Source organism: Penicillium canescens, assembly GCF_028828765.1.
Source record: "Penicillium canescens strain IBT 15451 chromosome Unknown utg000004l_segment0_segment0, whole genome shotgun sequence".
Lineage (NCBI taxonomy): Eukaryota > Fungi > Ascomycota > Eurotiomycetes > Eurotiales > Aspergillaceae > Penicillium > Penicillium canescens.
In genome coordinates this window covers 2,472,119-2,493,860 of record NW_026703966.1, presented here as the reverse complement: position 1 = coordinate 2,493,860, position 21,742 = coordinate 2,472,119, and the positions used below count along the sequence as shown (strand labels likewise).

Below are 21,742 nucleotides of genomic sequence, written 5' to 3'. Positions count from 1 at the left end.
GCCCTTGAAATATGAGAAATCTGTCTTATTATACAACACACAAGTATACAAGTATATGACTTTTAAGCATCGGATCCAAGATTTCCAAGGTTCAATCAAGGCAGATCCATGAATGTAACGTCCAGATACGCGCTAGTCCAAAGTAGGGATGTACCCATAAATATATCTTATATGATTGGTTGTATGGACCACGCTAAAATGAGTCATAATGAATCAAGTGCCAAGACCCAATCATATGCTGCTGACGGTGGGGTCACATCTGCTGCGGTTGATCCCTTGGCCTCAGGATTCTTTTATATGGCCTGATTTCTCCTTTGATTCCTTCTTCAGGACACGACTCCTACCGAGTCGACCCCATACGCAGTTGACCTAAGGTCATCCTTCCTTTCTCTCGAAAGAGCGTCACGGGTCTGCAAAGACCCGTCTAAGAGATCCAGCCATGTCGGCCTGCAGTTGCTCAAGCGCCGCAGCGGCCATCCAGGCCTTCCACTCGTTCCAGCCTAGCCAACGCCGGCACGCAGGAACGCCGTCAAGGGCCTGCTGAATACTCACCGTGGTTGAGTCTCTCTCATTACGGTGATGACCACCTCCTTTCGTCTCTAGCGCCGCCGATGGGGGGTTCCCCTCGGCGGTGCCTGTCTGTCAATCGTTCGATACCCTCGTGCAACAGTCCGATCTCTGGGCAGAACCAGATCTGTCCTTTACTGATACCGACTGGAATATCGTATCTGTGAATCATTCGACGCCGTACCCGCATGACTATAATGGTGACGATGTCCCCATCATGGACCTCGGGTACGGCACTGTCTCTGCCTTCCAATCTCTTTCGGATTCGGGCTCAATCGAGAACCAACACCTTGTTCCTGCATCTCTTGTTCCTAGCTCGGCCAACTCTCAAGGTATGATTCGATCTTGTAGCCATGTTTAGTGGTACCGGTTTCTAACTCTCACGAAGATGGCCACTCGCACTCGCAACCTTCCCCTGTCTCTCAATTCCCTGCTCCAGTCTCAACCACTTTCCCTAGCCCTACTACCTCTCAGGGTGACGATCCCTTAGGTCCAACTGGTGCCCGTGTGGAAAAGCGAAGACTGAATACCCTCGCTGCTCGGCGATGTCGGCAGAGACGGGTTGATCGGATGAAGGATCTTGAGGCCGAGTTGGAGAAGGTCCGCCGGGAAAGGGATGACCTGAGACTTAAGTGTTCTAAGCTGGAAGGCGAAACGGATGCTTTGAAGGGTCTTCTCACTCGCAAGAACAAGGATAGCTAGGGTCTCGAATGTTTGAGCTAGTCTCTAAGATACCGAATTCGATTTGGTTTGGTTTGGCTTCGACTTGGTTCATTTCTCGTCTTCCTCGTATCTTGATGTTTGGTAGTCGTAAAGGGTAAACCCCGCAAGTAGTCAACATCCCCACCCCCGCCCCCACAGAGCATGACCCCAAACCACCTCGGCCAAGTAGATGTGGGAGGCGGGCGATTTCCGCTGTTGTCAGCCCAAATTCTGATCTTGGCAAGAGAATTGCGGTCGTTACCCGATCTTCCATCGGGGCTTCCGGGAGGGGTTGTCCCCCGGTTTGTACAACTGCTTTCGTGGCACTAATCATTGACAGGCGCCATGTTCCTTTTTACTTGACTTTAAATAGTTCTTCGTTGCAGTGGATCCCATCGGCTTATTGTTCTTGATATACACGTACTTTGCGCCAACCTCGTCCGCTAACGTTATCTGAGTAAAACTACCGACCATACCGAGGACAAGTCAGAATGAGAGCAGTTCGATTTCACGGAAGGGAGGACATCAGGATTGACGAAGTTGAAGAGCCAATCTGCGGAAATGGTCAAGTCAAGGTGAGAGAATATACTAGGAAAGATAAACTACAGTTGCGACTCGCGCTCTATGTCGCATGGCAGTCACTTCGGTCACTAACAACAAGCCTCGCTGCCAAAGATCCGACCTGCATTTGTGGGCATATGTGGAAGTGGTAAATATGTTTTTTTTTTTACCATTATCAAGTCTCTTTTTGACATCATCCAGATATACACGAATACCTGGCTGGCCCTCTGGCAGTCCCTGTCACCCCACATGCAGTCACAGGGGAAAAACTGCCGACCACGCTGGGCCACGAGTTTAGCGGCACAATCGAGGAGATTGGAACCGGTGTTACAGGGTTGAAAGTCGGTGATCGAGTAGCCGTCAAACCTAACCTCTCAGACGGGACATGTTCGAGGTGCTCGATAGGAAGGTTCAATTCGTGCGAGAATTTAGGTTTTATCGGGTATAGTGGTAAGCTATTCCTGACCTCATCTCTGTTTTCACTTTACTTTCCAATCCTTGTACGGACAATACTAATTACCTTCCAGGTAAGGCAGGAGGCCTGTCGGACCATGTAGTCGTGGACACGAAACATGCAATCCCGCTACCAGACTCCATCCCCCTCGACATCGGCGGTAAGAATAAGCTAAACCTCCGTTTTATATTGCGTTCAGCTCTGACAGCGGGTAATACAGCATTGGTGGAACCTCTCTCTGTAGCATGGCACGCTGTCAGCCGCAGTCCTCTGCAGGAACACGATACGGTGCTCGTAGTCGGAACCGGGCCAATCGGGCTTGCTATTATCCAAGTAATACGAGCCAAGGGTATCAGCAATATCATTGCAGTTGAGGTCTCGGAGAAACGACGAGAGTTTGCTCTTACCCTGGGTGCGACAGAGGTCCTTAATCCGCTTGAAGTGGATGCTGTCGCACGGGTGCGTTCTATTACTGGGGGTGCTGGTGGTGCTGCTATTGCTTTTGAGTGTTCTGGAGTACAGGCTGGGCTTGATACTGCCATGAAGGGTCTCCGGGTACGCGGCACAACGGTTATTGTCTCCCTGTGGGAGCACAAGCCGGTTATTGATGCTTTTGCTATTGTGCTTGATGAGAAGCACGTCACAGGGGCTGCTGTTTTCGATGACGGTGATTTTGAGGCTGTGATTGATGCTATTGCTTCGGGTATGATTGTTTACCCCTTTGCATATTGCTTCATTCTTCTGGCTAGTTTTGAGTTTCCGCTGACTTCTTGCTCCCCGAAAAAAGGTAAAATCCAGCCGCGCCCCATGATTACTAGTAAGATCCCAATGGAGGACGTCACCGAGAAGGGATTCAAGGCTCTCATCGGCGAGAGAGATAAGCACGTCAAGATTCTGGTTGACATCTCTGCATGAGCTGGGTGCCTAATGATTAGGTGCGACTTTTTTCTCTGATCGGATATTCTATTATGGGCAGCGGTTGATGCCCAGCTTATAGTTGAGCAAAGTAATCACACCAATGACGTCTTGCATGGTGTCCTAATTTGACATGTCAGTGAGCCACGCGAGATCAATCGGGGCATAACGCGTTATGTAGTTGATCGGGTTGATTTGCTTGCAGTATGGCCTGCGTCTGGAATGCAACCTTGTCGATTCTTCAAACCAGACTAACCCTCCTGGATCTGTAATGGCGTCAGTCAGCATTCCTATGAGCATCAGACTGACGAAATGACAACTGTTTTTGGTGGTTTAGATGAAATTCGATTATTCCAAACACACCCGATATACTTCTCGTACAACCGCTGAGATCTGAAATTTGAATAGATACTTGGGTTAGTGATTACTTCATATAAGTGTTTAATTCGCATATGTTGTACATGTACGTAAACTAAAGAAAATAAGATGGCTAGCTCTATACATAGATCGAGACCTGCGCCCCATTAAACCTTAGTAAACACTGCGAGCCACGGTGTGGCCGTGCCAGGGCTCGCGTTCATGCGCCACAACCCTTTTGCTTTTTACCGACTTGTCCTATTTCTGTCTGAAACCCGATGCGTTTGGGATTTTCTTTTTTACCGTGTTGCATAAAACGTCATTGTAGCCAACAATAATATGATCTTATGGGTACTTTTGCTGCAGTAAAATACGAGCCGAGAGCTGGGCTAGCTGACTGTTGGGAAGAAAAGACCTAACCTGACAGTGGGGGTGGCCAAAAGTGTGTTGACGCCTCCCGCTCAAACTTGGCGAAGTGTCTAACGACGACTAGATCTCTCTAGCCCGGGATCTCGGATCGGCAAAGAGATTTGAGACGGGGGAAGGTTCAGTCCTACCGCACCATTGTCGCACTTCCCCTTCAGGATCAGATGCCGATGCCTGTTGAGTACGAGGTGTATGTGGACCATTGCAAGGATGCTGGCTTGGAATGATTCAAGTATGCCACGCACCATCAGGCGGAAAGATCATAGGGTATCCTGTAATGCCAAATGGGTCGGTGTTTTCGCTATTTCGGCACTAAGGCACCACGTCTTCTGTGTTAGCATCTGATTGATCCACTCTGTCGCCTTTCTGGAACGACACGCCTCAGCCGTGAACTGAGACAAGACACCGCTCAGGTCTGATATAATTCATTGGCTTACCTTCTGCATGAATGGGGCCGGGGTGGAATTTTTAGATCCTACCGTCTAATGGTGCCTATACTTTTTGACTACGCTTTGGACCCTCCTGCAGCCCTTTCTTTCTTTTCTTAATTACTTTGTCACGCAATACCCCCATTGTCTGCTTTTCTTATATAATTGGAATATCGGCAGAAATCCCACCGGGAATCTCCACTGTTTTGCCCTCTAGAGAATCTTGCCTGACACCTGGCGCCATGGGAACACCACTTACAGGGACGGTCATTATTACTGGAGGCAATGGACTACTGGGCTCAGAGATCGCCATTGAGATTGCAAAAAAGCAACCATTTGTGCATCTATTATTGACGGCCCGGGATATACGGACCGATGATGTCCGGGACCTCATCGGAAAGATCCGATTAATCGGCCCAAGATCGATTGAGGTTCTCACTCTTGACCTGACCGATCTGAAATCAGTGGCCAGCTTTGCCAAATCTACAGTCGACCGTGTCCGATTTAAAGACATTCCACCCGTGACCAGCCTGATTCACTCTGCTGTCGCCACATCATACGTTGTTGACGACCTCACCTCCGATGGCTACGACCCTGTGTATCAAACAAATTGCCTGTCACCGTTCTTATTGACTATCGGGCTCCTTGAGGCGTTCCGTGCCGGCGATGGTACACCAAAAGGTGGAGCGAAGGTGATCAACATTGGATGTTCAGCAGCAACATCGTGTGGACGATTGGATTATTTTGACCGCGACCATGGAAGACACGACCGACAGCCTGGAACATCACTGAGTGCAAAAGAAGGCAACATTCGATTTGGAAGCAGCAAATTAATAGCCAGTGTCGCATTATATGCATTGCGACGGAGCTTGATCTGGGTAAGTTGCAACTTGCAACCCCTATGTTCTTGACATGTTACTGACCTATATAGACTGGACACATATCGCTAGATATCTTCACACTGGATCCAGGGGGCATGACTGGCCCAAGCAATCTGCGGACTGGGGCCCCCATGTCCGTCAAAGTCGCACACCAGACTCGGACCGGGCTTCGGCCTTTCCTGCGCATGGTATCCCGAAGCTCCATGAACAAGGCCAGTGTTCCAGCCAAAGCGATTGCCAAAGTCGCATTCCATATCGACTCGGTGGAGAACTGGCAAAAGGAACGCTACTTTATACTCGATAACGACTACGAGGCCGCATCCGTCATGGCGAGCTTGCGTGATGGAGAGAGAATGAACACCCTGTTACTACAGATGATGGGACAGGCTGATGTGGAAACAAAGGAGATTGATTCTCCTCCTGTTCGTCCTCGAATGAGTATGCTCTCACCTCCGACGATTGCGTTGTGAGAGCATCACCCCCAAAATTAGCATAGCATAGCATAGCATAGCATATTTGAGATTTGTACATAAGCGAATTTAATGCCAATTGGCTAAATCAGATCTGACATATTGTGTAGCAAGTATGCAATCTAGGGGTCTGCAAGCGGTTGTCCGGATTCGGAGGCAACTTCCTGGACCGTGTGTTACTCTCACGGGCATTTTTTCTATCTCACTTTTCTCTCTTTATTTTCTTCAATTGGAATTTCACATCTTCTCAAGCTGGATAAACCCGGGGCTGTGACTAGGCTCCCCAGCCACCAACTTCTTGGCCCCCGACATAAGCGCCGCGACGGGTTGTGATAGCGCCCGCAGTCATGAACAGGCACGTCCTGGAAAAGGGCTACTCTGCCTACCCTATCGGCTCGGCCTTCTCCATTTCACCAAACAGGTAAGCGAGACTCTGCATGGACGAGTTCGCACAATGTAACCGAGAGCTCTCGGAGCTTGCCGTGACACCCATGTCCGATCGTGAAGCTTGAAATCGGGACTGATTAGCCTCCCCCAGATTCCAGCCTCGCTCCCAACCTGCCCTCCGACGTCGCCGACAGCTTTTCCAGCGACTATGCCTCCTCGCTGGAGTGTCCCTGGTCCTCGTTCTCCTCATCTTCCCTTCCTGGCGCGCCGCCATCCTGCCGACGATCTCGCTCGGTCTACTCTCCTCCACCGAAGATCTCCATCTACAAACGGTCCGGTATTATGATTTATCGCAAGTCCAGGGCTCGGAAAAGGGCTGGGAACGCGGAGAGCGTGTCCTGATGTGCACCCCGCTGCGGGATGCCGCGTCGCATCTCCCAATGTTCTTCTCGCATCTGCGGAACCTCACATACCCCCACAACCTGATCGATCTGGCTTTCCTGGTGTCTGACTCCCAGGATGAAACCCTGGGTATGCTGTCGCACATGCTGGAAGAGGTGCAGAATGACCCGGACCCGACGATGTCGTTTGGCGAGATATCAGTGATCCAGAAGGACTTCGGACAAAAGGTCCAGCAGGATGTGGAAAGTCGCCATGGATTCGAGGCCCAGGCCAATCGTCGCAAGCTGATGGCGCAGGCTAGGAATTGGTTGCTGAGTGCGACTTTGCGCCCGACTCATAGCTGGGTCTATTGGAGAGATGCGGACGTGGAGACCGCCCCGTTTACTATCATTGAGGACTTAATGCGGCACAATAAGGATGTCACTGTTCCTAGTGAGTTGCTACTTCTCGTGCTGGAGAGTTGGTTATATGCTAACTGGGGTCGTTTGCAGATGTTTGGCGACCGCTTCCGGATTGGCTGGGTGGAGAGCAGCCGTATGACCTGAATTCATGGCAGGAATCGGAAACTGCCCTGGCGCTGGCAGATACTCTAGACGAGGATGCCGTGATCGTGGAAGGATACGCCGAGTACGCTACGTGGCGGCCTCACCTCGCCTATCTCCGCGATCCCTATGGTGATCCGGACATGGAGATGGAGTTGGACGGCATCGGCGGTGTCAGTATCTTGGCCAAGGCTAGGGTCTTCCGTGCAGGTGTCCATTTCCCGGCATTTAGCTTTGAAAAGCACGCCGAGACCGAAGGGTTTGGCAAGGTAAGGCATTGTGATTTTAGAAATGACTGGTACAGTGGCTAATGTTACCTAGATGGCCAAGCGTATGAAGTTCTCGGTCATTGGACTGCCACATTATACTATTTGGCATCTTTATGAGCCTAGCGTTGATGATCTCCGGCACATGGAAGAAATGGAGCGGGAGCGATTGGCTCGCGAGCGGGAAGAACAGGAGCGCGCTGAACAAAAGGATGGCACCCAGTCCAAGCCCCAGGACTCGGGCACCGACGGTGAATTCGTGAAAGGATCCGCCGATGGCCCAGCTGCCCGACCCGAAAAGGATGCAAAAGATCATCAAGAGTCTTCCCAGCAAGTTGAGAAGACCCATAACATCCCAAAAATGAAGCGATGATCCAAGCTACGAACGAGCATCGCCTCGCCATCTCTTTCCACTGAAGACGCCTGAGTATCATCCCGCCAAATTTCACATTGCATTTCCACAGGTAATTTAGCCGATCCGCTGCAACTCAACATACGGCCTGACCATGATCCATACGAGATTCATACGACACAGCTTTCATGCAAGGGACTATTTGCTTTAGACTGCGGGCGCATTTATGCCTAAGCTCGAAGGGGCTTTGGTTTCGGGGTTTCATTCGTGTATATGCTTTTTATTATCTTTGGTTTGGGTGGTCATTTCTCTTTCTTATGGAGTATAAGCATACTGGTTGGCGTAGCATTGAGAGAACTAATTTGGTCATCCAAAGCAACATTGAAGATTTGATTCATTATCCTGTATGATTCAGTATGATTAGATCCAATTAGTGTTCAATGCAATGGATCAAGTGCAATGTGGAAAATGTCAAAGTCGAAGTAGATGTTAAGCGGTGGTCCGTGTGCACCCACTTCGCGTCGCGTTCAATTTCACCTCTTCCCTTGCACTTGGATCTTTGCAATCCATTACCCAGCAATGGCCACGCAAGACTCGCGCAGTATCCTCTTTACACATACTCGCCCCCAGCAGGGGTTCCGGTTGCTGGAATTGACCCCAGAGCTGGAAGAACTACTGACATCGAAAGATGCCCCAGCGTAAGTCAAGAACGCGATTGAATCCAACAGCTCTCAAAGCAGCCCAGAACCCCCAATCACTACCCTACTACAACCTACAATGCTTCTCCACAATGGGCAACCTCATACTGACCAACAACCCACAGACTCGAACTCAAATCCCCCTCAACAGCCCTCGCCCAAGCAGTAATCGACCCAAGCGCACAAGACTACGTAAACCTCTGCACACCAACACAAACCTACCGAATCCGCCAAGTCCAATCCTCAAACTCAATCCACATCCTCCGCCCCAGCAATGGCGAGATCTCAAAAGCAGACATAAAAGTCGTCGAAGAAGAAGCCGGCGAAGAAGGAACCCTAAACCTGCCCGACGAAGCAGTCACCACAATCGCAAAATGCTCCTCAACACTAGAACTGCACATCCCACCCGGCGGATTCTCCGCAATCCCATTCCTAGAAAAGAGCCTGCGGCTGTATGACCGTCGCAGTGATGATGACGACGGAGATGTAGCGATGGGTGATTCTGCCGCGTCAATGGACCCTCTAGATGCTGCTGCTGTGCGAAAGGTTAGGGACGGGGTTTGGGTGGATATACCTGTGTCGCGGGCGCAGTGTGAATTGGGCTGGATGGAGCTTTGTGCGTTTGTGGATGCTGGCGAGGAGGTCGGGTGTTGGCGGCCTTCGGCGCGAGCGCGCTTAGGTGTTTGGAGGCGGTTGGTTGAAGGGGCTGTTTTGCAGGGGATTGATCTTGAGAAACAGTTCCTTGTGGGGGATTTGTGGAAGTCGGTTCTTGATGAGGATGAGGCGGCTGAGCCGCCGTTTCCGCGCGTTGCTTGAGGCTGTTGTTAGGCGGATTTGTGTTGTTGATGAGCGGCCTGCTTTGGCGGATGAGGTCAAATGTGAGTTGTTGGGATGGGCTCAATGTGTTCTTGTTGCGGGCAGCTAATTTGTTTGTTCTTTCGTTTAGGGGCAAGCTTTGATAAGGTTGAGTGCGCGCAGTGGGTTGGGGAGACATATTTAGCTGCTACTGCGCCGGGGGCTTCGTCTGCTATTGGGAGAAGCGACTTCCTTCGTGCGTGGAAGGATTGTCTGCCTGAATCGTGGAGAGGAGAGGCCGTGTTGTCCAAGTTGACCGTAAGTTAACTTCAGTTGATGGTTTTTTTGTTTACATGGCTAACTCGACTGTAGAATGGTTGCTACAAGAGTCCTGACCCTACGACTATACATTTTGTCGAGTCCTTCCAGCGGGAGCAGACCAGCAAGGCTGCTCCTACTGGGCCAGCTGCAGCTTCAAAGGTTAAGAATACAAGAAATTGGCACGAGTTGCTTAAAGCCCACCGCTGAAGAGCCAGCACGCCGATGCGTTGAAATGCCATATCATCTAATGTATGATGTCGAGCGTGTCTAGAAACATCATGATCACATCTGCCGCCCAAGATCGCCTGGAGCTCCGCGTTTCGAAGTGCGAAGAACCGTTTGAAAGCAAAGAAACAAAACCCCCGAAATGATATCGAATGAGTGAATGATCAACACCAGGCGTACTTCTCATTCAGCCACCACTCCACATCCTTACCCAATCCGTCCTCCGAACCGGTCCAGCGCAAGCTAGCGATGCTATCCTTCTCGCGGTGTACAAGCTCGGCCTTCGGGTCGACCAAGGTCATAGCCTTCTGCAAGAGGGGGTGGGGTTCCAGAATTCCACCTTGCTCATATTCCACTCGTGTGCTTCGTGCTGAGCTCGTCGAAGGATGGAAGCCATGGCTTTAATCATGGCCTGCTCTTCTGCCGGCGATGTGGGGTCATCATACACCCACCGAAGAATATAGAGAACATTGTCCTCAGGCGTTTCTCCAAAGTTGCGGTTCCAAGCGCAGTACACGCGAGCCTGGTCATTACCAGCACCCTTGACAACCGGCGGGGACCGTTCGGGAAGCAGCTTCTCAGCAAAGAACTCCTCTCGGGCCCAATGCCACACAAAATGGTCAAAGTCAGGCAAAATAGCAATCTTAGCCTTGGACGACTTCAGCGATGCCACGCGCATCTGATCCCGCAGCTTAGCAAGGACAGCCTCACTACAAACAGTCTGCTGAACATCCTTAGCAAAAAGATCCCTCGTTACATCCCCTCCGTCCACAGCACTCTCCATAGCCGGCAAAGACATATGCGAAGACAAGAAAGGCCTCCACCCAAACTGAGCATAAAACTTCTTCCCAATATCCGAAAAGAGTACAGTAAACAGCGACTTCCGCCGACTCTCCTCCTCCATCTTCCACGTATCAAGCTTAAGCCTCAACTCCTCGAACATCCTCTTAGCATACCCCTTCCCCCGGAACTCAGGCCGGCAGTAGACACTCCCCACGCCGTGGGTAGCCACATCCTCCACTTGGCCATCATGCGCCATCAGCGCCTTCTTGCGGTAGGACTCGCACGAGCTGAGGATTGTGCGGCCGCCGACGGGCTCGTTGCGGTCCACGAGGATCCAGCATGTCAGTCCGTCGCGGGTTAGTCGCTGTTGCATGAGATGGTCCTCGCGCTCTATGTATGTTTCAACATCTAGCGGGCCCTTCCAAGCTACGCTGTTTAGCTTGATTGAGGCTATGCGTTCTGCTGGTGTTGCCGGGACCAGGATTAGATCTGGTGACTCCCCTGCTGGGAGGTCGGGGACCGCTGCGGCGATCATAGTGGTGATTTGGGGTTTAGGTTGTGGGGTTTGTGTTTGTGGTTGTGTCTGATGTTATGTCAAGATGTGTCGATAATGACGTCCGTCAGGTTCCCCTGTGTAGCAACCGACAGATTTCGGTGTAACTGTGAGTATCGTACGAAGTAGTAGTCAACGTGAAGTATTTGCAAGATATCGACGATGTTATTCTCTTAAAAAAGAGGGAAAGGGGAAGAGGAAAGAAGTAGTCCGGGTATGACAGGTATCCGACGGGAGTCCGACCAAAGAAAAGAAAAATCCGGGGTTCAAAACGGATAGTGGCTCCGGCGATTGAGAACCATGTGTAGACATCGTCACTTTCCACGGCTACCCCCTATTGTATATACTTATATACCTCCTCAATTTACGTACATATCTTCTCCGTGACTCTGGTCACACGAATCAACCATCTACCAACCACACCCGATGTCTTTCCCCCCTCATCTGCATTCCGCGTCGTGATCCGGGCCGGAGTCGCCTGCTCTACACGTAAGAAAGCGGCGCCGTGTTTCTCTTTGTCACCGGCCCGACGGCAAGCGAGGACAAGCGAGGATGTTGCATTTATTTCTGGGTTCTTGACGTAAGTGATGCTTTTGGCTGAGGGGCGGAGGGTTTGGAGGGGTCATGTGAGGCCTTGGCGATTATGTCATTTGTTTTGCGGGGTTCTATGAAGTTTATCTATGTTTGAAGTCTTTATACATGTAGTCACGATTTGAGACGTAGAGTTGGCGTGGAACTCTGTTCTATGGTCATCTGCTTTCGAGGTTGACGCGGTTTGGGTATGCGAAACACAACTGATCGGTGTTCAAAATAACTCTGTCTGCAGGTCGAGTCTTAGTACTCAGGTTTCATTATTTGTTGGGATTAGTGTAATGTTAATATGACCGAGGTCTCTGTATCTAAGAAGGTGAGATAATAGATGGGTAAGTACGTAAAGACGCCATGGCTACTGGATTAGTACTAGAAAGAAGAATGATGGAAGCTTAATAGTAAGAAAGCTAAGTGGCTGGATTCATAGTCCAATATAAACATCAACATTACATTATCTCCGAAATTTAAACGAAATTTAAAGCCAAATGAGCACCTGATTTGGCAAACTTCTATTATGAAGCAAGTAAAGCCCGGTGCTATCTAAAAGAGACATCCCTTCTCCCTCCCTGTCATCTCCGCTCTCACCGTTGTAGATGACAGGTACATACCGTCCCTTCAACAACAATACAGATCAATTGGTCAACGTTTGTCGACCCAGCGTTGCCCACTTTACTCCTACGAGGACTAGTTCTGCTTCTGCTCCTTCTCGGTCTTTCAGGGATCTCGAGACCAAGAACAACATCCATCAACACAAACTCATTGATAAACTGGATCATTATTGTCTCGTTCCCATCAAAGGTTGGATCTGGAATATGAATGTATTCTACCCTAGGTCTACTCATTACTATCGGCAAGTATCTGCTCTTAAAGCCCAAAGATCGCTACTATTCGCCATTCCTAGTCCGCTACCATCGAAGTATGCTCTTTCAGTTCAGGCCACAGAATTATCACTGACAGGCGACTAAAACAGCCCGGGGTACAGGTCTGTTCATCAAGCCTCAAGCATTTTAAATGGTTTTATCAAACATATCTGTGGTACTCTGAAGTGGCTTCATGTACATGCTTGTACTTCACTAGTTTAGTATATGATGTCATCGGACTCCCGATGTCGGTCTACACGCGTCTCTCCTTTCATAGTGAAGATATCAGGGGTCACTCTCTATAAAGCACCAGAAGTTAGCCTGAACCCCTGTTTATTAAGCCGGGGCTGACATTGCCGCTTAGTTCGATCCAAAAATTGCATAATCCAACAGTTAGCGGGTGTTAGCTTGTGTTTAGATGGCAATCGTATATGAACCAGTTATTGTTTCCCGAGCGTTTCCCTCGGAAAATGAAGCAAGTATATCGCCTAGCAATCTCTCTTCGAACATATTGATTAACCCATGCTGGATATCTGACTGGCTAGTTTACTTACGTGGTCAAACCCCAAGGCCAAGGGCCTATTTTTCATCAGCCTGGCCCAGAGTATTAAGGGGACAGAAGCGATCATAGATAGAACAAGTCAATGCAGATGAAAGACGAGAAAGAAAGTCGAACACGAAATATAACGTTACGGCATAAGACCCGAACCTCAAGTTCTTTCTTTTCACGGGATTCACTGGGCTCATCAGCATAAAGAGACGGGCAAGAAACGCAGGAAAGGTAAGACGACATTGGGAACTAGTTGCTAGATAGTTGAATTGGCTAGAAAAGAGAATCATGTAGTTGGAGATTTCAACAAAGGAGACGAATGAAATACAACAGAAAAATGGGAGATGGTATGACAAAAAAGAGGCCGGACCGCAGCAAAAAGATCAGCGAGGAGAGAGAACCCAAGGGATCAAGCACACAAAAAGATGCAAATGGAGTAAACGAGAAGATATAAAAAGCAGGGTAAAAAGGTAAAGAAGGATGGAGAAGGAGCGTCATGAAAATGAGATTGGGGAAGAGCAGGGGGGAAGATAAAGAATCACTGGGGAATGGAGCACATAATAAAAAGGAAAGATATGAACCTGATCTATGTAAGTAAATGCCATGCGAGTCCCAAAATTCGTCCGCTCCCCGTTTTATATAATTGCGCCACTTCTTGCGGACGGCAGTTCCAGAATTTCCTTCGTCCATCATGTATGTTCGATCATTGGTCACGCTAAATCAAGAATGAGACAGAAATTGGGTGTGGACAGGAGATAGAAAAAGGGAGGAAGTAGAGGTGAAAGAGGAAAAAAGAAAGAGATAACAGCAGAACACAGATTCCCCCCAAGGCCTGAAACAAATATCAGATAATCTCGAGTTCTTCAAGGTGGCTGCTCTGAGTCCACCGGTTCGTTAAACTTCTGCCGTGCCTCTTCTACCCACAACTCCAACCGAAGCTCTCCTGCTTCGACGCGTCGTACCGGTACTGTTTTGGCACGGCCATTCGAGACCCTGGGGGCGGCTGCTGGGGCTCGCCGTTGCGCAATTTCGAGACGGAAAATGGTGCGGTGCACGATCGTAGGTGCACCTTGCCTGGTTCCGCCACAATCCAAGTCTGTTCTTCCTTGGTAGTCCCCGCAGGTGGTAGTGCGTCTTCGCGCACTTCGATGCAGACGGTGAAACTGAACTCGTCATCGCGGGGCAACGGGGTCAGTCGGGCACATGCTGAGGCGAGTCTCGCTAGGCAAGCCCGAAATTGTGCCTCGAGGTCGACCGACGTTGGTGCGGGGCCCCGGTCCGAGACAGGGGCACCTGGCTTGGATGAATCTTCATTTCTGTCTTCAAATGTGGTGTTCACCTCTCCCGCGGGGGCACGCGGGAAGCCCGACAGATCAAAGGCATATCGTTCGAGAGGTTGATTTGTGCGAAGAGATGAAATAATGATACTGACTGCGGTGATTGTGCCTTTTAAGATCTCCGTTCCGACTGCGATCGATGCATCGTTGATATAGTCACACACTTTCGGGTGACGAGATTGCCGGACGGGATAATTGTATGCCCGGACGGGGAGGAAAGTTGCGCGCGGATAGACGGAGCGCAGAAATAGTATTTGATGAACGGAAACGGTGAGGAAGTTGGTGAAGGAGGCCGCTAGCGCCGACTGGTTGGTGGGCAGCGATTTGGTAGCAGGGACCGGGGCGGAGAAGGTGGTCATGGTGGTGGTACTACTGCTCTCACTGGCAATCGGCATTGCCGTCGAACGATCGGGTATCGTTTCCACGGGGAGGGTGTTCTTGTCGGAGTCTCGAAGAATCTGAATGTTCCACCCTGAAGCTAATCATCGCTCTGCCTTTCTAATCCATTGGTCAACACCTGATATTATGTTTGTTTTTGTCTTGTTTTTTTTCAAGCCGAGCCAAGGCACTTTTTGGGGGTTCCCGATACTCCGGCCAGCGACACACGGTGATCGAGAGAAAAGGCTGAGGAGATCAGGATGAGTCCAGCGACGAGCAAGTAGGCCTCGACAAGGTAGAGAAAAGAGAACGGTGTGTGGGGGATAGTAAAAAGGATGATGTGGGTTGGAGGGAGGGGGAGGAACCGAGACGTACGCTTGGGTGGACAAAACGACAAGTATAAGCAAACCTCAAAGCATGAGGGCTGGAACGATAGAATTTCCCGAGCGACGATCCCAAGTGCAAAGTGATCACTTTTTTTAGAATTTAGAGTCCCTTGGGGGGGTGGAGGGGAGGAGGAGGGGAAAGCGAAAGGAGGGGGAGTTTTTGGCGAGAGAGGGAAACCCTGAAAGGGGAAAATCAAACAAGGCTCCCAGGCAGTACGAAAAGAAAAAAGACTAGGAAGTAATGGAGATGAATCGACTGGTTGATTGACGATGTACCTCACTCTCTCTCATCGAGGGGAAAAGCAGAAGAAAGGCGGACTAAGGTAGGTTGGTAAAAGGTCACGGTTCCCGTCACGTGGTTGCGTCATGGGTTGGCCTTGCAGAATCCACAACGACACTAAGTACATGAGGATATTTGTTTTATAGTTCTATATTGCTTATTATTATATATTTAACATCTGTCTTGATAGTTGGTCCTCTCTTAGGGTTGTGTGAGAGAGAAAAAAAAAAGAAAAATACAGAATCCAGGGTAATGTATGGAGAAAGCACACAGTTTTTTGTTCCCCACTGCTTTTAAGGATCGCCAAGCGAGAAAAAAAGGATATAGCCTTGGAAACATGGAACCAATGAAAGAACTCACGGGGGTATAGCTGAGCAGAAATTAATAGCTTATCTTTGTGCGCTCAGGTACCTGAGTATAGTTTATATTTTCTGGAAATTAGGACAATATCGGTGTACATGAGAACGCGCAGGCACCAGTATCAAGGTGTACTGTACTGCATAATACGCCTCTTACCGATGATCTTCCAACACTGACGGCAGTGGCGGTAGACAAGGGTACACTACCCGGCAATCCTACCCTCCGTATGGCTATAAGAAATATGGCATCTTACAGATTATCAATCCCTTCCATCTGTTTCTATGTGTGATCATCAGGCCTTACCGTTATTCCGAGATTTACTATTAGAGGGGTATATGGGTACATGGCCCGCACAAAGTACGATATGAAGTATGATGCCCTACCCTTGTTACCCGGCATTTTCTTCAGGATAATATTATTTCCGTAACTCAGTCCTACACTGTCTACTCACTCTCTTCCCAATCGGTGGAACTCCCTTCTTTTCCGAAAGATCACCCAATAAGACTGATCATAAGGATCAGAGCTTGCATCTCAAAGCTCGAGCCAGTTCGGGAGACCCATGCAGGCAAGTTTTGTATGGCGGAAGTCTCTAAATGGTAAAATGTGGTTCGGTTTGTCAACGGGCCATGTCCACTTGATCTCCGAGCCCCGAAAGAAACCCTTGAAATGGAATTAGACTATCGGGAGTTCCCATGCTCGATTCCCGGAGGACGCCATTGGATAGAGGAGGGATGAGTCTGTAGTCTAAATTAAGTCATGTCCCAACTTTCCCACATCCTACCTTCCCTCCAACCAAGGAGCAAAAGAACCTACACATGTGGCGGAGTCGACCCCCTGTCAAGGGATCATTTTCACACCGTCCATAATTTTGCTTCCTCCTTAGATAACTGCTTGGATAGTGCAGATCGGAGTGATCTCCCGCTTCCAAGACGGATCGGACGTGTCTAATTTTATAGATGTGCTTGTTCCCCAACTTTGTCCCACGTATGAGTCTACTGAGCCATAGTTGAACGGGCACTTGTAAAGAGAGGGCTAGAGAAACCGAAGTAATAGATGTTGCATGTAGTTGAATGGCAAAACACTGTATATGTACAACTGGAGCAAGTCCCATTCTCCATTGAATTTTGGTACTGACCGGATTTGTAGATGTCTGTTGATTTTTGGGTCCCGTGGAATTATTTGAGGAACTATATGTTTCTAATTCAAGTAGACATATGTAACTCCCCTTTCTTGACATTTGTTTTCACTTCGTTTGATCAAAACTAATGTATGTTTGATCTACGCCCTGAGTATTCTCATCAATACCGACGGGATTGCGCTCATCACCGCATTGCATTGCGCAGTACTTGTCCTTATGTTTGCAGTAACCAATTTACTTGTATCTACATTTTTTAGTATGGTCATTCACCTCCACCTTTTTGTCTGTCAACCCACGAAAACTATACAAGACAATATTGTTGGAAACAAACGAGAGGGGTATAGGCCAGTCGATATTGTCGTGGCCACTGTTGTATATCCAACACCGCCTTCTTACTGCCCCTCCTCCGCGTCTCCTTATCTGGACGCGCAAAACATCAGAACCTCATTACAATTTGGACCCTTTGGCCTCGAGCCAATTTTCCTTTCAATCCCTAACGCGACTTCACATATCACATCCCATCATGGAGCAACAACTCCTGTCGCTCCTGGCAGACACCCAGTCGCCAAAGGCCGATAGCAGAAAAGCCGCAGAGTCCCAACTGGAGCAACTCTACAATCACGAAGCCTTCCCAACCTCGCTCACAGCAATCGCATCACACGGTTCGGTCCCGGTCAACCTCCGCCAATCCGCCCTCTCCATCCTGCGAACCTTCATCGCCGCCACTTGGTCCCCTATCCTCGACGAGTTCAAGGGACAGATCCTCGTCAACGATGCCAACAAAGCACATGTCCGTCAGTCCCTACTACTGATCGCCACTTCGGATATTCCTGAGCGCAAGGTGAAAAACTCTGCCAGTTACGCTGTCAGCAAGATCGCCAGTGCCGACTTCCCCGATGACTGGCCGGAGCTCCTGCCCTCGCTGCTCCGTATCATCAACGACACTTCGAGTACGGATGGTCAGTTGCACGGCGCATTGAAGGTCCTCCTGGACCTTGTGGATACTGGTTTCAGTGAGGAGCAGTTCTTCAATGTTGCTCGGGATCTGGTTTCGTCCCTTTTCGCCGTGGCTACTTCTGAAGCTAGACGGCCGATGTTGCGCGCTTTGGCTGTCGCAGTCTTCCGCTCTTGCTTTGATACCCTGGAGATGGTCCTGGAACAACACAAGACCGCCATTAAACAGTTTATGGATGAGGTCCTCGGTGGATGGTCACCATTCCTCGATGCGACTTTGAAAGCACCCCTGCCACAAGCTCCCAGTGAAGAAGAGGCTCATAAACAAGGGGATGTTGCAACACAGTGGAGGGGTGTCGTTGGATTGAAAATACAGGTCGTCAAGGTATGATTAAACCTTATTTGAAGCAGTATTCGAACCCGCCATCAATGGCCCTTGCGAAGCTACCGGAATCACCGTTGAATCTTGGCTTGAAGCTGCTTTATAGCCTCTGTTCTGGGCTCAAGCTAACTTCTTATGTTACAGACACTTATGAAAATTCGCATGGTATTCCCTGCTCTTTTGACAGCTCAGAGCACACTATTTTTCTCTACCGTCTGGACCGAGCTCACCAATGCTTTGCCGGTCTATCAAAACTTTTACATTGAGGATGAGCGACAGGGCAGGCTGGAAGATGGAGACGGTCTTCCTCATTCGCTTGACTTCTTAATCCTTGAAGAGCTCGACCTTATTCAAGCTTTACTGAAAGCTCCCCCTGTGAAGGCAGAGCTTCAACAGCAATTGCAGAATGCGGGCACTGCCGCCAGTACCTCTAGCTGGCTCCCAGAGATAATGAAGCTTGCTAGCTCCTATGCGCAAATCACTACGGAGGAAGAGGGTCTGTGGGAGATTGATGTCAACCTCTTCCTTTCTGAAGAGACATCTCTCACTGCTAACTATACTCCCCGTACCAGCAGTGGTGATCTCGTCATCAGGGCTGGCGAATGGCTGAAGAGCGTCGCAGCCGAGGGCCTCCTCGGCTATATGGACACACTCTTCGCTGATAATACTGTTTCATGGAAACCCCGCGAAGCAGCTCTTTACGTTTTGAACTGCATGCTCCGCGACTTCGGTGAAGTTGACCAGACGATCACCCCTGAGCTGGCAAATCACTTCACCAAGTTTGTTCAATATGCCACCCAACAGGAGCAGGAGCTTTTGCGTGCTCGCGGCTACCTCGTAGCCGGTGCTTTGTCCAAGGTCGCCGGTGAAGCATTCCACCAGACCACATCTTCATATCTAGAGGCTACTCTCAAAGCAATTGCAGAGGATCCCGCAGAGGTGGTAAAGGTGGCTTGTATTCGCGTGCTACAAGACCTCATGCCCTCCCTGCCTTCAAACCTAGCACGCCCCTTCCAGGCCTCTGTGATCTCGGCAATCTCAGAGTTCATCTCCGCCCATGATCTTCGTGAGCAGACCGACGCCGATGATCTCAAGGTCACCTTGGCGGAGACCCTTCGCGATACTATCATGGCCGAGCCTGCCGTGGTCCTCTCTTCTGTTGCCATTCATGTTCTGTTTAGCATCGCCAGCAGCGGCGCTGACAACTTCCAATTGACCATGACGGTAACCGAAGCCTTTGAAGATATCGTCGACCAGATTACCGAGCACGGTCCAGATGCATACATGCGTCTCTGTGAGAAGGTCCTCCCATCGCTGATGGGTGCCATTGACGTCGGCAACCTGACAGAGGAAAACTCCTTGACGGTCTTCGCGGCAGATCTCCTCCGCGCCTTGGCTGAGCGCAGTCTCGAGCCAATGCCCGCTGGCTTCATCGGAACTGTGATGCCAAAGGTGAACCGCCTGTTGCTGGAATCGGATGAGGCTGAGCTGATCCGGCCTGCTACCGAGGCCGTGCGACACATGCTTTCCCACGACTTTGCCCAATTCGTTTCCTGGCGTGACCCCCAATCCGGCAAGGAAGCGCTTGAAGTTGTGTTGGTCATCATCGACAGACTGCTCGGCCCGGCCGTTGACGACAATGCCGCGACAGAGGTTGGCCAGCTGGCTGCAGAGCTAGTCGAAAAAGCCGGCTCAGAACGTCTAGGCCCCTACCTACCCCAGCTTCTCCAAGCCGTGGCCCAGCGACTGGCCTCAGCACAGAAAGCCCAGTTCATCCAGAGTCTTATTCTCGTCTTTGCCCGTCTGACCCTCATTAGCGCCCGCGAAGTCGTCGACTTCCTTGCACAAGTCAACCTGGGCGGCCAGAGCGGCCTCACAGTCGTGCTCAGCAAATGGCTCGAGAACTCCGTCAACTTCGCTGGCTACGACGAGATCAAGCAGAACACCTTCGCCCTAGCACGGTTGTACGAGCTCGCCGACCCACGCATAGCCGAAGTCCCCGTAAAAGGCGATCTAATCATCCAAGACACGGGCCGCATCAAGACCCGCTCGCAAGCTCGCAACAACCCAGACCGGTACACGACAGTCCCAGCACCGCTGAAAATCATCAAGGTCCTCGTTGAAGAACTCGCCGCTGCATCAGGCAACAAGGAAATCGACGCCGCGACCGCTGCTGCCCTCGACGATGCCGACAGCGATGATGGCGACGATGACTGGGAGGATTTGCCCGGACAAACACTCGACCTCGGTCTCGGCGTGACGAAGCAGCAGCTGATGAGTTTCGGCGAGGGCGGTTCCGAGAGTGTATTCGGTGTGCGGAAACGCGATGATGAGACGCAGGGTTTCCTTACGGAGTTCTTTAGACAGGCTTCTACGCAGCCCGGATTCCAAGAAGTGTATGCTGCCTTGACGCCTGATGAGCAGGTCAAGCTACAGAGCCTGTAATCAGTCAGCCTTGTCGAGCGTTATGTCCCGGTCCGACTACCCCGAGTTTGTCGGGCTGGGGTTTGGATGTTAATGATGGATGCATGGGTGGGTTTAAAATATACGAGTGCATGTACATGGCTTGTGTAGGCATACATTTGGGACCGGGTTTCTCCACCCGCTTGGGGTTGTTTTTCCTGTACCTGTACTGTAACTGTAACCTGGTACGGAATAAGGCGTATACATGTAGCTGTGTGAACCCTGAACCCTGAACCCTGACCCTGAACCTCCGGGTGGCTTGGCCTGAACCCGGGCCATTGGTTCTGGTTCTGCATGCAGGGAACATTCCAAGGCTTTCTTTTTCAGCTTGCCACGTTCACGTTTACTGCGGTGTGCATGGCTTAGAAGGTCCTTTGACAAATGAGAATTACTGATGATTGATTATATCCTTGCTAAAGTTACGGTGGGAAGTATATTAACAATCATAGACAAAGCTACCGATGTGTCGGGTGAAGCATGAGGCCCGTTTGGGATGGCCCTGCTTTGGTCGGGCATACATGCACGCCTTGGCAATCCGCCCCCAAACTATGATGAGATTTAAAGATAAAAAACTGTTTTATATGTACTGTATCATTACCGCGATCTTAATGCCGAGCTTTCGAAAACTTTCCAAGGTAAACTAGCCAACATCAAATATCTATACTGCTAGACAATACTAGTAGCAATAGTATAATGTTAGTCTGCATATGAATCCAGAGCCAGGAGTAGGGGATAGAATTCAATCTCCATTATAGTGAAGAGAAAAGGCCCCTTTGTGGTCATCACAGATACAATTGCCATCGATGGACCCGTGAAAACTTCTGTTACATGCTTTCTTGAAGACCTATGCAACATCCCTAGAGACCTGGCACCAGTTACTGCAACGACAATCAGTTTTCCAAAATATCCTTACATTCAAAAGTCAGTGCTAGAAATGCGATGCTCAGCAGCCGCAGCATCAGGCACATTACCCGATGC

The 21,742-nt window shown here is 50.0% G+C and overlaps 9 protein-coding genes across 9 annotated transcripts; 6 read left to right on the top strand and 3 right to left on the bottom strand.

Annotated features, from left to right (window-relative positions):
• Nucleotides 1-402: 402 nt before the first annotated feature.
• N7446_006302 (uncharacterized protein) lies at nt 403-757 on the bottom strand (the record flags this gene model as incomplete). Its single annotated transcript, XM_058515050.1, has 2 exons — nt 403-639; nt 752-757. 2 exons carry the CDS (start codon nt 755-757, stop codon nt 403-405), a joined length of 243 nt encoding a protein of 80 aa, XP_058372228.1.
• Nucleotides 758-784: 27 nt separating this feature from the next.
• N7446_006301 (bZIP transcription factor JlbA/IDI-4) lies at nt 785-1,269 on the top strand (the record flags this gene model as incomplete). Its single annotated transcript, XM_058515049.1, has 2 exons — nt 785-899; nt 956-1,269. The coding sequence occupies 2 exons, from the start codon at nt 785-787 to the stop codon at nt 1,267-1,269; spliced, it is 429 nt and encodes a 142-aa protein (XP_058372227.1).
• A 491-nt stretch (nt 1,270-1,760) lies between these two features.
• N7446_006300 (2,3-butanediol dehydrogenase) lies at nt 1,761-3,199 on the top strand (the record flags this gene model as incomplete). Its single annotated transcript, XM_058515048.1, has 6 exons — nt 1,761-1,844; nt 1,945-1,978; nt 2,032-2,280; nt 2,358-2,444; nt 2,505-2,987; nt 3,072-3,199. 6 exons carry the CDS (start codon nt 1,761-1,763, stop codon nt 3,197-3,199), a joined length of 1,065 nt encoding a protein of 354 aa, XP_058372226.1.
• Nucleotides 3,200-4,652: 1,453 nt separating this feature from the next.
• Nucleotides 4,653-5,761, top strand: N7446_006299 (glycosyltransferase family protein; the record flags this gene model as incomplete). Its single annotated transcript, XM_058515047.1, has 2 exons — nt 4,653-5,288; nt 5,342-5,761. The coding sequence occupies 2 exons, from the start codon at nt 4,653-4,655 to the stop codon at nt 5,759-5,761; spliced, it is 1,056 nt and encodes a 351-aa protein (XP_058372225.1).
• A 347-nt stretch (nt 5,762-6,108) lies between these two features.
• Nucleotides 6,109-7,731, top strand: N7446_006298 (ANP1/MMN9/VAN1 family protein; the record flags this gene model as incomplete). Its single annotated transcript, XM_058515046.1, has 4 exons — nt 6,109-6,182; nt 6,300-6,982; nt 7,042-7,361; nt 7,414-7,731. 4 exons carry the CDS (start codon nt 6,109-6,111, stop codon nt 7,729-7,731), a joined length of 1,395 nt encoding a protein of 464 aa, XP_058372224.1.
• A 558-nt stretch (nt 7,732-8,289) lies between these two features.
• N7446_006297 (putative sister chromatid cohesion protein Dcc1) lies at nt 8,290-9,731 on the top strand (the record flags this gene model as incomplete). Its single annotated transcript, XM_058515045.1, has 5 exons — nt 8,290-8,408; nt 8,534-9,169; nt 9,237-9,286; nt 9,355-9,521; nt 9,576-9,731. 5 exons carry the CDS (start codon nt 8,290-8,292, stop codon nt 9,729-9,731), a joined length of 1,128 nt encoding a protein of 375 aa, XP_058372223.1.
• Nucleotides 9,732-9,913: 182 nt separating this feature from the next.
• N7446_006296 (uncharacterized protein) lies at nt 9,914-11,067 on the bottom strand (the record flags this gene model as incomplete). Its single annotated transcript, XM_058515044.1, has 2 exons — nt 9,914-10,057; nt 10,090-11,067. 2 exons carry the CDS (start codon nt 11,065-11,067, stop codon nt 9,914-9,916), a joined length of 1,122 nt encoding a protein of 373 aa, XP_058372222.1.
• Nucleotides 11,068-14,002: 2,935 nt separating this feature from the next.
• On the bottom strand, nt 14,003-14,818 carry N7446_006295 (putative mitotic spindle checkpoint protein (Mad2B); the record flags this gene model as incomplete). Its single annotated transcript, XM_058515043.1, has 1 exon — nt 14,003-14,818. One exon carries the CDS (start codon nt 14,816-14,818, stop codon nt 14,003-14,005), a length of 816 nt encoding a protein of 271 aa, XP_058372221.1.
• A 2,670-nt stretch (nt 14,819-17,488) lies between these two features.
• N7446_006294 (uncharacterized protein) lies at nt 17,489-20,746 on the top strand (the record flags this gene model as incomplete). Its single annotated transcript, XM_058515042.1, has 2 exons — nt 17,489-18,304; nt 18,446-20,746. The coding sequence occupies 2 exons, from the start codon at nt 17,489-17,491 to the stop codon at nt 20,744-20,746; spliced, it is 3,117 nt and encodes a 1,038-aa protein (XP_058372220.1).
• Nucleotides 20,747-21,742: the final 996 nt, after the last annotated feature.